At 50.5% G+C, this 13,414-nt stretch overlaps 4 protein-coding genes across 4 annotated transcripts; all 4 read right to left on the reverse strand.

Annotated features, from left to right (window-relative positions):
- Positions 1-21: 21 nt before the first annotated feature.
- N7477_007308 (RNA dependent RNA polymerase) lies at positions 22-3,867 on the reverse strand (the record flags this gene model as incomplete). Its single annotated transcript, XM_056968971.1, has 3 exons — positions 22-234; positions 324-1,060; positions 1,131-3,867. 3 exons carry the CDS (start codon positions 3,865-3,867, stop codon positions 22-24), a joined length of 3,687 nt encoding a protein of 1,228 aa, XP_056819003.1.
- Positions 3,868-4,259: 392 nt separating this feature from the next.
- Positions 4,260-6,139, reverse strand: N7477_007309 (putative amino acid permease; the record flags this gene model as incomplete). The annotated part of the gene is made up of 4 exons (XM_056968972.1): positions 4,260-5,502; positions 5,549-5,709; positions 5,757-5,763; positions 5,811-6,139. 4 exons carry the CDS (start codon positions 6,137-6,139, stop codon positions 4,260-4,262), a joined length of 1,740 nt encoding a protein of 579 aa, XP_056819004.1.
- Positions 6,140-6,622: 483 nt separating this feature from the next.
- On the reverse strand, positions 6,623-7,872 carry N7477_007310 (aromatic alcohol reductase; the record flags this gene model as incomplete). The annotated part of the gene is made up of 4 exons (XM_056968973.1): positions 6,623-7,000; positions 7,057-7,383; positions 7,439-7,723; positions 7,786-7,872. The coding sequence occupies 4 exons, from the start codon at positions 7,870-7,872 to the stop codon at positions 6,623-6,625; spliced, it is 1,077 nt and encodes a 358-aa protein (XP_056819005.1).
- Positions 7,873-12,010: 4,138 nt separating this feature from the next.
- On the reverse strand, positions 12,011-12,937 carry N7477_007311 (uncharacterized protein; the record flags this gene model as incomplete). Its single annotated transcript, XM_056968974.1, has 2 exons — positions 12,011-12,811; positions 12,869-12,937. 2 exons carry the CDS (start codon positions 12,935-12,937, stop codon positions 12,011-12,013), a joined length of 870 nt encoding a protein of 289 aa, XP_056819006.1.
- Between the last annotated feature and the right edge of the window lie 477 nt (positions 12,938-13,414).

Here is a 13,414-nt window from a genome sequence, read left to right on the forward strand (position 1 = left end):
ACAGATCATGGCTTCATTGTCTCATTCGACGGACATGCCGTCGTCAAAATAATCATGGACCTCCCATCCTTGGGAAGACACGAGGGACTCGATGGCCTCTGCGCCTTCATACTCGTCTGCATCCTCCTCGACTGCCTCGGGCTTGGTGAGGGTCTCTCTAGCCGTGAGTCGGGCAACCATCTTCTGATTGACTCGGTAGGTAGCGAGCACATCGTGGATAACACTGCGCGAGGACTGGGAGGACGCTTTGAGTTGACAGAGTGCTTCGCCGAAGGCGTGGAAGGGCAATGTGCTATGCGGATGGTGTTGGTAGAGATATGAACCCAGTAATCGTTGCCATTCGTCCGGTCGATTGCGCCAGAGGCAAAGTAGCCAGTGGGACCCTTCAGGTGGTGGGAAGAGGAGAGTCTGCAGATGACCTCGCGTGATTTGGGCGAGAAGGTCTCTCTCTCATTCGAGTTCGTGAAAGAAATCATCCACTGGCCGAAGATTGATTTGACATTTTGTTCCATTTGTGACAGTGCAATGCTCAACTCCCTGCAGTTGGGTTCACGTTTGTCGGCAGCGGTGATGGCCTCCTGCCATGGACGAATGAGGTCTTCGTCCCGGTCATCCAGACCTACATCTTCGGGATACGTATCATTGAGCTGCTTCAGGATTGCATCATGTTGAGTCTTGGCGACCACGAATTTCAAATAGTCGACTATGTTGCTTGTCTTGGGTTTGCGGAGTGGAAGACGATATGCAGGTGGGGATCGATTTTTCGGGCTGATCTTCTTGCGGTATTCTTGCCATGCGAGCTCGGACAGATGGACACCACCTTTTCGTCCATCAACTAGATGACTGAGGAGACAGGCCAGTTCTTTGGCGTTGGGGCTATCGATTGACTCGTCGTACGAAACCTTCTCATGCTCAACTGTGCACTTTCCCAGGCTGGACATGGTCAGGTTGAACTCGAACGCGCTCAGTAAGAAGTCCGCAGTCGTGGACAGCTCAGCCATAGGCACCGAGTGCTCTGTGAGGCCGTAGTGCTGCGGCGGGAACTCCACATGTGGGAGATCTGAGTTGTGAAAAGCCTCCACGATAGCAGGATCCCAGCAGATCCATGGAGTGTCCCCCATCATAATCACCACCAGACAACATGTGCGCAAGTGGTATATTGCCCGTCGTCGGGAACACAATCACATCCTTGAAATGTCGGAGCTCGGTCTTCCACACAGCCCTACGGCGTTGAATATCAGATGGAACATGAGCCGGTAATCGACCGACTAAGACATCCCTTCCGGTGACCATGTTATCGAGGAACTCATTATTCGGATCTCGCCAATTGGTCGACAGTCCGAAATGGACCTCGTCCGGTTGAAGAACACCGTAAGGGTCAGCGATACAGTAAGCATACGTGGACAGTGGCACCTGAATGTGGAGTTCCTCAACATGTCGCTCCAGCAGATACTCCAGAAACCTCCGTAGACGACGTCGAAGAGGACGGAACGATTGAGGCTTGAAGCCAGCCTCCGACAAGCGAATGATGTACTCGGCATCATTCATATTCCACTGCTCTATTCGCCGCGCCTTATGTGGTCCATCCTCACCTGATGGACGAAGCTTTTGGAGAAGACTCCGACAATGAACAGCATCGTTTGTCTGTAGCACGTACGCAAAGTCATGATACAATGCCCAGACACCATCATGTGTCAACTTTGCAATGTACTCCTTCATGTGTCCCCCAAAGTCAAGAATACCAAGAAGCTGGATATTGAGATCCACCGGATGCAATGATTTAGACCAATTAACCACCTCAAAAGTAAGCTTCTCTTCATCGACAGGATCTTTCCAATTGACCGGGTGCGGCTTAATCTTCAATTGTGAATCCGAGATCTCAATCCATATGCCATCGCCTCCGTCTTTATGGAAAGCGCCATGCCTCGGTACCTCACCATCAACCATCCAAAGACCTTTAGCACCCGCGATTCGACCTTGAAATGCACTCGGAAGATCGCCATTGATCTTAAGCTGCTCACAGATCCGTCTTGCCAAATTGCGAGACATCAAAGCACAACCATCATTCATGACAGGTTGATGAGGTCTGCGAACATCAGGTAGATTGATCACCCGAGTACACGGAATAACCACAGATGCCCATGTCTTGGACAACCCCAAAGAAATGCGCTGGAACAACTTGCAATTTTTCTGGTTGCGATTCGCCGCGGCAGGCATATGCCATTCAAGAAGGTCTTCCAAACTCATTGGCGTGTGTTTCTCACTAGCTTGATTCGGCGGAGCAAGAGACGCGAGAGATTTACCCAGGAAATCTACACCATCGACAGCAAAGAACTCAACGCGAAAGCGGGGCTCGGCCTTGACTTTCTTCTTCGATTTGACTTCCTCCATGAAGAAGGCGCGCCAAGTGCGTCCAAGGCAGTGGTGATCATTTCGAGTTAGCCAAGCCGCAATGCTCTGTCGAAGAACAGATGGTTGTTCTTCGAATCTGAGATGGACTGGTGGTCGAGCTGCGGCGGGGATGGTAATTGTCAAAAACCGATCGGATCCAAACCGTCGATGGAAGCGACAGGTGCGTTCTGATTTAAGAGGATTCAAGCGCAATTTGAAGATGCCGGGTTCGTTCTTCACGCACCAATCCAGTTCTCCTGTCATGACCACGACTTCAGAGTGTTTTCCCGTCTTGAAGCCATCTACCGCAGCTTCCCAAACCCCGCGGGGGGACTTTTCTGGACTGGGACGGTCTCCTCGTAAATGATGGTTTTGAACCCATGTCCAAAACTTGTCATGGTCAGTGTAGACAGATGAGTTCTTCAGCATTTGGTCGAGTGGAACGTTCCAGACTCGTGAAATACGCTCTAATTCGTATCGAGAACGCAGTGAAATTCTCGCCGGAAGTGGTTGATCGACGGAGAAAGGCCCATCTTGCAAGAGCTGCGTGACCAATTGCTCCTGTAAAGAGCTTGCCCGTTCATTCAAAGCAGGCGTGTCGGCGCTCAGACTCATCTCCTGTTCAATGAATGCGCCGACAATAGAATCGGCATAGGTTGACTGGGAATCCATTGGTTCGGTGATGTCAGTTGCAAATGATTCTTCTATTCCTTCACTATGCGATGCAAACAAGACCGAGCTAGTGACAGTCGAGAAACTTGTATTCATTGCATCCATAGCTGGGTGAGGCGCATCATATCGTCTCTCATTGTGCGCAACTGTCTGACTGGCTTTGAGTCTTTCCAAGAAAGTGGGCGCTGGCGTTTGCACTCCATTTCCATTGCCCCGCTGATTCAAACACCGCTCACTCTGTTCCGAGATTTTCAATTGCCTGAGATCAGGTGTAACGGGCTGGTTTCTCTTGGCTGGCGAGCTGGGCGCTGTGCGATATTCATCATCACCTTCACTCGAGAATCGGCGCTTCTTGGGTGAACATCCTATCCTGGCATCTCTCGGATTCACGGATGCCCGATCATTTGAGTCCATACGCTTATTCTTGAGTAAGCATAGTTCGCTTCGAAGTAAAAGAAACAAATGGTCCACCCGCTGGTCTCTGTCTTTCTGACTCAGTACTTGTGGTTGTTGCTCGTACCGCCATTTCACAAAATTCCACTGTTGCTTGGTGCATGGCCGATTTCTGGCGATCCACTCCTCAAAGTCAGCGAGGACACGGTCCAGGATCGGCCGATGGCTCCAAAACAGCAATCGAAGGCCTTCGAAGACTTCCAGTGCTGCCGAACTATTACTTCCACGAGCGACAGGCGACCAGTCCTGCGGGACCGGGATTTCAAGCTCATATGTTTGATTCAAGTCGACAAGAAATTCTCGATAACTCCGCTGACGTTGCGGAGTGGTCGGTTGATGAGGCGGAGCCATACTCAAAGAAGCACTTTGAAGGTCCGGGAGCCCGTTGAACGTGGCCTAATGTTCATCCTTATCAGACTGGGCCGAAGCAAAAATCGCGGGGTATAACAAACCACCAGATTGAGCTGAACCAATGCAGGAGGGCGACCTCGTGGAAGTTCATGCAAAGAATTAGAGCCAGATGAAGCTGTGAGGCAAACAAGTGACAGCTTCTAATTTTCCCTGGGAGGCTGAGTGCATGCCGCGCAAACGACATAATGCTTGTCGCCGGAGTTTGGAGTAGTCGCCGCAGCGCTGTTAGCGCTTGCTCATCACACTGCATTACAAAAGTACAAGAACGCGGCTTACGACTGATTCAATAGCAATCTTTCATGAAATCTGCTCATACGCTGCACACAGGTTAATTACTCTTGTCGGGTCTCCTGCAAGTCGAGTGAAGGTTCGTTTTTGTCCGTCCACAGATCTGCCTCACTCGGGACAACTCGCTTGCTCTTCCTAGCAACCTTGTGGCCAATGTACAAGCAAAGATAAATGGGAATACCAATATAACAGGCCACAAAGGACCGATAGTCGAATATTATCCTCCCGGAATCAAAGGAAAAGGACCCGAGAATCATGGTCGCAGAAATAAAAAGACACAACGCTATTGCCAGCCAGGTTCCCGGGAGGCCGAAACGGGCTCGGTAAAGTAAGATGCTGTCTTCGATCCCTTGTGCCCTTCGTGCTCGGACGAAAGATATATGGGTAAACAATATCGACATCCAAGTGAGCAGGCCGAGCATCGTGACGGTATCCGTGAGATATCTGAACATGAGGACCGCATCCTGAGGCACATTGAGGTACGCAAGGCTCGCCACAGAAGCGCACACCGCCAACGCATACATGGGAAGGCCTCTCTTGTTAAGTCGCGACAGGAACATGGGTGCCCGGCGCTTGACAGCCAGATCACACATGGCTTTGGTTGCTAGCCAGAGATCGTAGTTCGCCGTGGATAGAACAAAGAGCAAGATAAAGGCATTCAAAATATCAGGGAGGATGGGAATTCCAGCCAAGTATAATGCCGCCACAAACGGCGAGGCTGCCGCGCTCTTACTAGCTTTGTGGTGAAAGGATAGGGAAACCGAGTCGTGGGGAACAAGCATCCCGAGCAGGATGACCGCAAGTAGATGAAAGACCAGAGTGCGATAGAAAATGTGCTTGGTAGAACGAGAGATCGCTTTCCGCACATTTGGAGACTGTGCCAGGATGCCAGCCCGTTCGCTCCCAATGTACACAAAAGCGGCCGAGGACATCGTCCCGCAAGTCAAAATGAGATTTTCGACGAGGCTGTTATCGTATCGACTCGCAAAGGCACCAGGATTCTTCCAATATCGGAACCCGCGCATGTCCTGATCGGGCCCACCTCCAAGAGCAACGATGATCGAGAGAATCATGAGTGCGAACATGACCAGGAGCTTGACCGAAGAAACATAGAACTCAACTTGACTCGCGAGTCCATGATGCAGGTAGTTCAGTACAGTGATTGTCAGAAGAAAGACGGTTATCCAAACTCCAGGATTGACTCGCTCAGGGTCCAGCCAGTATGATATCAACAAAGCCGCGGCGGTCAATTGACTTGGTGTGACGAGGGCATATTTAAGCCAGTATCTGGACACCCTTCAGCACAGCTCCATTCGCACGGCCGTACACTTACATCCATCCCAAGCTGAATCCCAGTGCCGGATCACAGAACCGCACAGCCTGGTCCGCAACCGTATAAGGCTTGGGCAACCAAGCGACAACCTCGCCCAGCGCCGAGAGTACCAGATAGACAGCGAATCCGACGACCGTATACGAAATCGTGATGGCAGCGGGCTGCAAAGTCAGTCACACCGGGCAGGCGTCGTACAAATGCCACTCACGCCGCTCCTATGCCAAAGTCAGCATTGGCTGAGATCACCGGGTGGTCGGCTTACATTGACAACGCTCTCCCCGTTCCAATCATCAGGCCCGTGCCGATAGCCGTTCCCACCGCTGTCGGCTTGCTTAGCGCTGGTATCAAGCCACAAAAGCCACACGAACTGATAACGGCGACCTGCCGCGGTTCCAGCTCCTCATAGATATCATCGAATCCCGTAGCAAGGTCGCATGGGGAAGCTGAAGTAGCTGAAGTAGCGGGGGGAGCCGAGGAAGCTGAGGGAGCTGAGGGTATCTGTGGTGCTGTCTCTGTTGGAGGCCGTGACTCGGCGTCTGTCTGCAGTTGTGGGTCATCAGAGAATCGCACTCTTCGGCGGGGATGAGACATCTCTTATAGTCTAGAGAGTCGATTGACTTCAAATGGGGCTTGCAAGTCTGAACGGTTCAAAGTTCACGGACCAGAGTCCATATCTGGGGTAGCGTCTCTACCGGGAAGGCGCGATGGATGAAACCAGGGGTGATTGGGATATTCATGGATATTTCTATATGCAAAACGCGGATCTCCGTAGAGGAACCCTAAAAAAAAAAAAGGTACGTAGTATGAAACAACACAAAAACCCAGATCTTAATCATTGCCCCCATAGGGCCCTCGGCCCTCAATCCAGGAAGGCCAGTGAGTAAGCGTCTATGGTGTCCCCGTCGAAGCCGTGGCAACGCCTAAAGTCATAAGACGCCCAAAATGAATCAGCGAGCCCCCATTCTATGGGGGAGGGAAAGAGAGGGGGGGGGATGTCATAAATCTTCAATAACCAGATATGAAGCGAGTCGGATCAACCGAGGTAAGAAATGCGTGAAACCGTCCGTATCTTTTTCATCGCGACATGAGCGAGTCGCTCGACTCAGTGCGCGGGAAGATGCGCGTGTACAACGAATCGCTGGACTCGGTGCGGGGGAAGTGACGTTGGTGCTTGCGCGAGATCACTCGGTCTTGGTAGACCCCCTTGGCGGTACCGCGGATCACGGACTCGAGGTACTCTTTAAAATCGGTGGGCTTGAAGTCGGGGTAGAGCTCGGTGGTGAGATGGTAGCCGAGGTACTTGGCGTACTCGGGGTTGTTGTCGCCACGGATTCCCCAGGAGTATTGGTATTCGGCGAGGTAGCGGGGAATGAACTTGATAGGGTCGAAGGGGTAGGTTTCACTAGCCTGGCGGGCTGCGAGGACTCGGCTGTTGATGGTCTCCTCCGGGACCTACGAGCTGTCAGTAAGAGTCATTTTGTAAACGAAGATACATGGGAAACACATACGTAGTTGCGATCAACCTTCTCCTCACTGATTTGCTCCATCAGGTCGTAGATCTCATTTTGTGTCGAGACTAGGTTGTAGGCGAGAATCTTCTTGTTCAACGTGCGCTCGTCGCTGATGATCATGGCCATGTAGCGACCGATATCGCGCAAGTCGGTGAGCGCGGTGGGCATGTTTCCGTCTCCAATGATCTCGTCGTTACCCGAAGTCATGGCGTAGTCGACACGGCCGGACAAAAGGCGCGGGTAGGACAGCTGGTACCACCAGCCAACATCGACAATGGTGTAAGGGAGCCACATCTGGCGAATCTGGTTGTAAACGATTTCTTTCTGTTGTTCGGTCAGCCTGGGAAAACATTGAACCAGATCGCAAAGACCTCCATACCTCATCGCGTAGCCACATCACACCTCCGGGAGGTGCGACAGTAATGAAACCACAGGGGATGAATCGCTTGACGCCGACTTTCTTGGCTGCCCTGGCCAATGGGATCTGGTCTTGCTGCTCGGCCGGGCCGACACAGCTAATCACGACTTCAATATCGGCAAGAGCTTCGATCAAATGTTCCTCGGGAGCCTTGAGGTCGCACTTGCGGATCTTAACCCCGCGTTCCTCTAGCTTCTTGATGGCTGGCTTGTGGACAGAAATTGGGCGGACAAGGGCGATCACATCCTGTTATTGAAGAAACCCCCGATTAGCACGGTCGTGATGGTTGAAGATGTGAAGCAACATACAAATCGGCCATCGTCCAGCAATCCGTTTGCGATAGAACCTCCGGTTTCACCCGCAGCTCCGACCAGGAGAACGCTGGTCTGGGACATGATGGACGATATCTCAGCGGTCAGTAGATACGAGGGTGTGGATGGGTGGGGGAAATGATGAAGATGATGGGGGTGGCGGATGGGAGAGAAGGGAAAGAAGGAACAGGAGCGTTATAAATTCCTAATGTTCCCACCCAAGGATGCTTGCTACCCACTTGGTCGCCCATCCGGAGTGGTGGGTCGAGTGGAGGTTTCGCTCCCCTCTGAACGTCATGATATCTCGTTCATCGTGTGATACTCAATTCAGGTACTAGTCTATATCTCCGCTTACTCTCAACGGCTGTACAGGGGCTTTGAACGGGAAGGGGGCTTTCACGAGAAATACGGCATTGGACGCCGGTCGGAGAAACGTGAAGCCCTGTCGGGAAGCCTTACGTCATACCAGCATCCCGTTGATGCTTTCAGAGATCCGGTAATGTTGGTCAGATGTGGTGTACTCTTTCAAGATCAGGGATCAGGGCTCATCTCTTCTTCATGAAGAGATTGCTACTTGTTACTAGGGGCATTGGTCACTGCGCTGACGCCAGTAGCTAGGACCGGATGACCATCTGTGATAATGGTGTCGACAAGACTAGTCTCACCAGGGCAATTCCGGCCTGCAGCAACCATCCTCACCTCTCCTCGACAGTAGTGTTCCATTCCACCAGTGATCTTCCGATCCGCGAGAGTCTTGGACAGAGAAGCCAAGTTTCAGGCCCCGTCTTCATCCCCCGTCCCAGTTTCAGAGCCACAGTTCCAATGTAGCGCATCGCTGCGCATGCCTTCAGACAGTGACGAAATGAGACCCCTCCGAAAGGGCGACGAGTAGTCATGGGCAATCAAGGGCTCTAATTGGCCACTGCCAGCCTCAAAAAGTGGAGACGGGCAAAGAGTTCAAACTTGTTCGCGCCGCCAATCATCGGGATCCGGAGGCCTGAGGTCCTGTACTGGCGATGACCCGGTTTGAGGCAAATCGCCCACCTTGGATTCAGCCACACCCGGAGATCGGTGCCTAGATCGCGAATTCAACGTCGAGATTTGCTTTGCTGAAAAAGGCTGTCGAGCTAGCTATCGTGCCATCAAGCTGCACCCCCGACTTCGATCCCGGATTTTCTGGGTCTAATTTCCCCCAGCATTGGAGGGGTGAGGTGGGGTATGGTACAGAGTAACTGGGCGGCGAAATTGAGCATCCGGCTCAATCCAGTATGCCGGTGTGATGATCTCGGGATCCTATGGTCTCGACCTGCTGTCCTGTAAACGAGACGATAGAATCACGCTGCTTTCCCTACTTGTCTTCCCCGCATCCTAAAGATCGGGGAGCTGCGTAGGAACATCGGTCCCCCCCGCCCCAACGACAGAGTGTACTGGAGGGTGTAGAGTGTGGAGTGCAAAGTAAGCCTTGCGTCCAAGCTGGCACCTTCGAACCCGGGAATGTGGATGCTGCTAGAGACCGCCCACCAAGCCACCGTCGCCTTGCTCAATCCGATTCATCAACGCACGAGCCCCCGAAACCATCCTCCAGGTGCATGAATGGTCTCACGTCTTCAGGGTGCGAGCATGGACATAGCATGCACAAGAACGCGGGGCATATGATCGACGGTCCGGCTTATTAACCCTGCAACGTAGACCAATGGATAACATACTGTGTGGTATTGCGCATGACTCGCTTCCATTCCTTACCCCTCTCCACTTTCACTGCAGTCTGCTCTCCTCACTTTGACTTTCCCATTTCCAAGCTTCCAAACATTTGCCAGATCGAGACATTCCTATACAAACCGTTAAACCAGGAATGACAAGCAAGAGCGAGAATAAGTGTCGCGAATTATCAACAAATGGCTTCTCGTGGATCGGAAAGTTACAACGGAGAGAGATCGATGCGCCAATAAACATAATGGTGATTTGTAGATCATAGTTCCATCGAGGCATTCCTAGCCGGGCAGTAGCTCAAGGTCTCATTAAGGTAACACTAACGGATTGCATTTCCTGCCCCGTGTGAGATTAGATCTCATAGAACATGAGCAATCACTATTCCTGGACACTATAGAAGAGAGAAGCCTCCTCGGCAGACCACGTGCTACAACAAAACAATTCAAGCAATCAAGCCATCTACGAAGCCATAAGTCAAGGAAAGGTCCCAATAAGCTATTGGGAAATCAGCTCCATCCGACAACGCGTCAATATTACCCGAAGACAGAGGCGTCGTCGGTGATTTGAGCCCCTTCAAGTTGAAGTCGATGAGCTCTATGGATTCGACAATACATGATGTCTGTGAGGGCATCCATAGACCATCTTGTGGTTCAATGATAGTTCTAGCTTTGAGAGATTGTGTCCATTAGAGGGAACCCTGAATTTTCTGTATACGCGTTCAGGATTCCCGAGCGGCATTTCTGCAAAATCGTTGTACACGTTCGAGCTGAAGGCCTGAACTGGGTGGTCTGATGAAAGGGAAGACTTAGAATGAGACAATTGTGACGAGTGGATCAATTTTTCATTTTCCAGTTTATTTCTCCGTGATTTTCATCTTCAATTGGTGGTGCCATGGTCGCAAGAGGGTAGTCGACAGGGTGTCGATTGTCGAGAAGTGTATTCCAGATGTTCAATTGGCACTGAGGGTCTAAAAAATTCAGGTATGCTCGCACAGCAGAATTAAAAAGATGATTATGCTTTCTGTGCACATGTGCCACACGTATTTCTGTAGATTCGCTATATTTCCCGTATCAACAGAGCAGTTTGACCGGCATTTTCCCTCCAGCATGTCCACTTCGCAATCCCTTTGACTGATCTACATCCAAGCCGCCGGCAAGTTTATACTTGTCTGACTGCCTTCAATGGGATCACAGATTGTTGAAAGCTGTTACGCCCATACTGACAAGCAATCAAATTATTCCAAGCACCAGTTGCGATAGCACCCCCTGTAAATAACTATTAGCGATGGCGTCGAAGAGATCAAAGGTAAGGGGAAACGCACGTTGATGCACCGGTTGGGGCGATCCCGATGACGGCAGCTCTATATTAACAATGGGTCAATGTCATTGCATAAATAACTGAGACCTTCAAGGTTGTGAAGATGGTTTGGCCTTACATGAACGCAGCCATCGTAGCGATCTCGATGTCTGCACCTCAACGCTTCGCTTTCGTTATCATTGACGTCGTCCGATGGGGTTGCGATAGCCACGGTGGCAAAGAATAGAGCGAAAATTACAGTCAGACGCATTATCTCGTTTGGAGTCTTGAGTGGAGAATATGGGGTTTCAATGGCTGAATTTGTTGATTACTGGAAGACAGATTCATCTGTTTGGGTAAGCAAGGATTTTATACTTGTGGTTAATTTGGAATATCAGCTCATTCGAATTGTTTCTCACAACGTAGTATGAAGTGGACTCGAGTCTCACAGTATTTGATGTGTTGTGATGTTCCACGGAAGACTGGACCATTCGGGATGAACAACGTTGATGGCCTTCTGCTGATTGCATGAAATTACTGACAGCTCATGAGATATATGGAAGATGTATCTACGACACGATGGAGGCTTTATGGTTCAAAAGGTACTCCTCCAGGGATTTTGAGGTGGGATTGAAATGATAACTTTGGATGTCCAGCGCTCGATCCAAGGTTGATTGTTACTGAGAACCGTCTTCTTTGTTCAGAACGAATAATAAAGTCTTTGACAGAAATCAAAAATTCGTTAATCGCAGTACTTTGCTCCATTTCCTAAGGTTGGGTTCGATATCCCCCGAAGCACACGTTGGAATGTCTCGGGGCTGTACTTTCGTTGAGCAAGCTGCAAGATGCCGGGAGGAACCTCGTATTCAATTTTCAGTAGTGTGTGTCTGAACATTTAACAAGGGTAGCTTTGGTTTTCTGCTGGTTTCCTTTCCGAAGTCCGGGGTGCATCTCTTGCACAAAGCCACTCGCATGCTAAGTAGCACAGAAATACATGACGCAAGTGAAGTTTCTCTATTTCTTACACTTTCACTCCGAGCTGCATGGATCATGCATGTCAGATTGAAGCTCGGATTCCAACGACAGAAACTCTACACGCGAAGCAAGAAAGGAATTGGAATCAGTCCAGACATGTGAATGCAGAGGGTATCAATAGCTTGTATGACATCAAGTGGTATGACTGCCAGCAGTCACATCTGACGTTCACGTATGCTTCTCAGAGTCCCATGCTTCGGGTAACCCTCCCCGCTCGTACATCCGGGACGATAGGGGTGATGGGAACAGTGAGCACAGGGTGTACAACATTCTTCAGGGTTCGGATATCCCACAACTGTCCGCGACAGTACAACCGTACAGTCAGTGTAGCTCCCTGCTTGAGCAAAAGGAGTTCTCGCTGCTGGCGTCTTTCTTCCATAATGATAGCCCATCGAGCCCTAACCTCTCTGACTCGCTTCAGTCGATTCCGTGACAAACGCTTCCACATGATGTGTTGGTGGGTCATTTCGAGATTCTGGTCACTTGGCCAGCCCCACTGTCTCGCGCCGGCAAGTTCAACCTTCGCTGGCTTCGATGAAGCGGCTGAGTCGATGCGGGACATTTTCCATTGCCATCTGCGGAGCTGTTGCAAGTCGGCGTTATCACGACAGAAGGTCAGAACGCCCCGTCGGGCCAGATGGTGTTGACGAACATGGTAGTCCAATTGATAATGGGCAAAGAGGAGCGCCGTCTCGGGGTCAATTTCCTTAGTCTGGTTGAGTACCTCGTTCAGGTTCCGCTCGACAATCTCGTAGTATCTTTCTCGTTGGGATGAAGTTATATGCTTCCAATATGTTTGATCGTCGCATTTTATGGTGTTGTCATAGGGGGAGATACTTTCTTGGCTTATCACATTACTCTGGAAGAAAGGCGGGTAGTGCTTCACGTTGTAAGTGCCACTATCGATATCAATGGCCATGGTGTCTTTGGCGACCGCAATTTGGCACTTTTCGCAACTCAGAGCCTCATCTAAAGCTTCGAACTGTATGTGCAGTTATGTTAGTGTACGACAAGATCGAGATTCACGTGAAAAACGAACCAAGTCTTTCTCCCTTACTTCCTTTGCGGCCAACTCATCGGCCCGAGTGTCCGGAATGGTATTCTTCATCCTGAGCAAAAAGCCAGCTCTGGTATGAGCGAAAGATGAGATCAATGTGAAGATTATGTGAGGTGGAAGTCGAGCGACCAGTGTATCTTGTACACCGAGGCAGTGTAATTGTGATAGGACCGTGTCGAGGAACCAGTGTATTGTATACACTAACGTAGCGTGATTATATGAGGAGACGCAACGTGATGATGTGAGGTCCGAGTGAAGAGATCAGTGTATCCTATACACTAGCGCAATGTGTTTATGTGAGAGCAAAGATGCAGTTGCGATTGGAGGTTCCCACATCTTTAGATATAGTGAAGATTGACCACCGAAGACTCTGAACAGTGGTGCCTAAAAAAAAAAGACAATGAGCGCCCTTTGAAACCGACACAAAGAATGGTGGAGGCTGCCTTCAGAGCATTCCCTCAAAGGGAATAAAGTACCAAAGAGCCGTTGCCTCGAACGTTCGATGGACTGGAAAAACAAACTCTCAGT

The sequence above is a fragment of the Penicillium maclennaniae genome (assembly GCF_028827695.1).
Source record: "Penicillium maclennaniae strain IBT 15551 chromosome Unknown utg000007l:1.0-4884863.0:1.0-4888362.0, whole genome shotgun sequence".
Classification (NCBI taxonomy): domain Eukaryota; kingdom Fungi; phylum Ascomycota; class Eurotiomycetes; order Eurotiales; family Aspergillaceae; genus Penicillium; species Penicillium maclennaniae.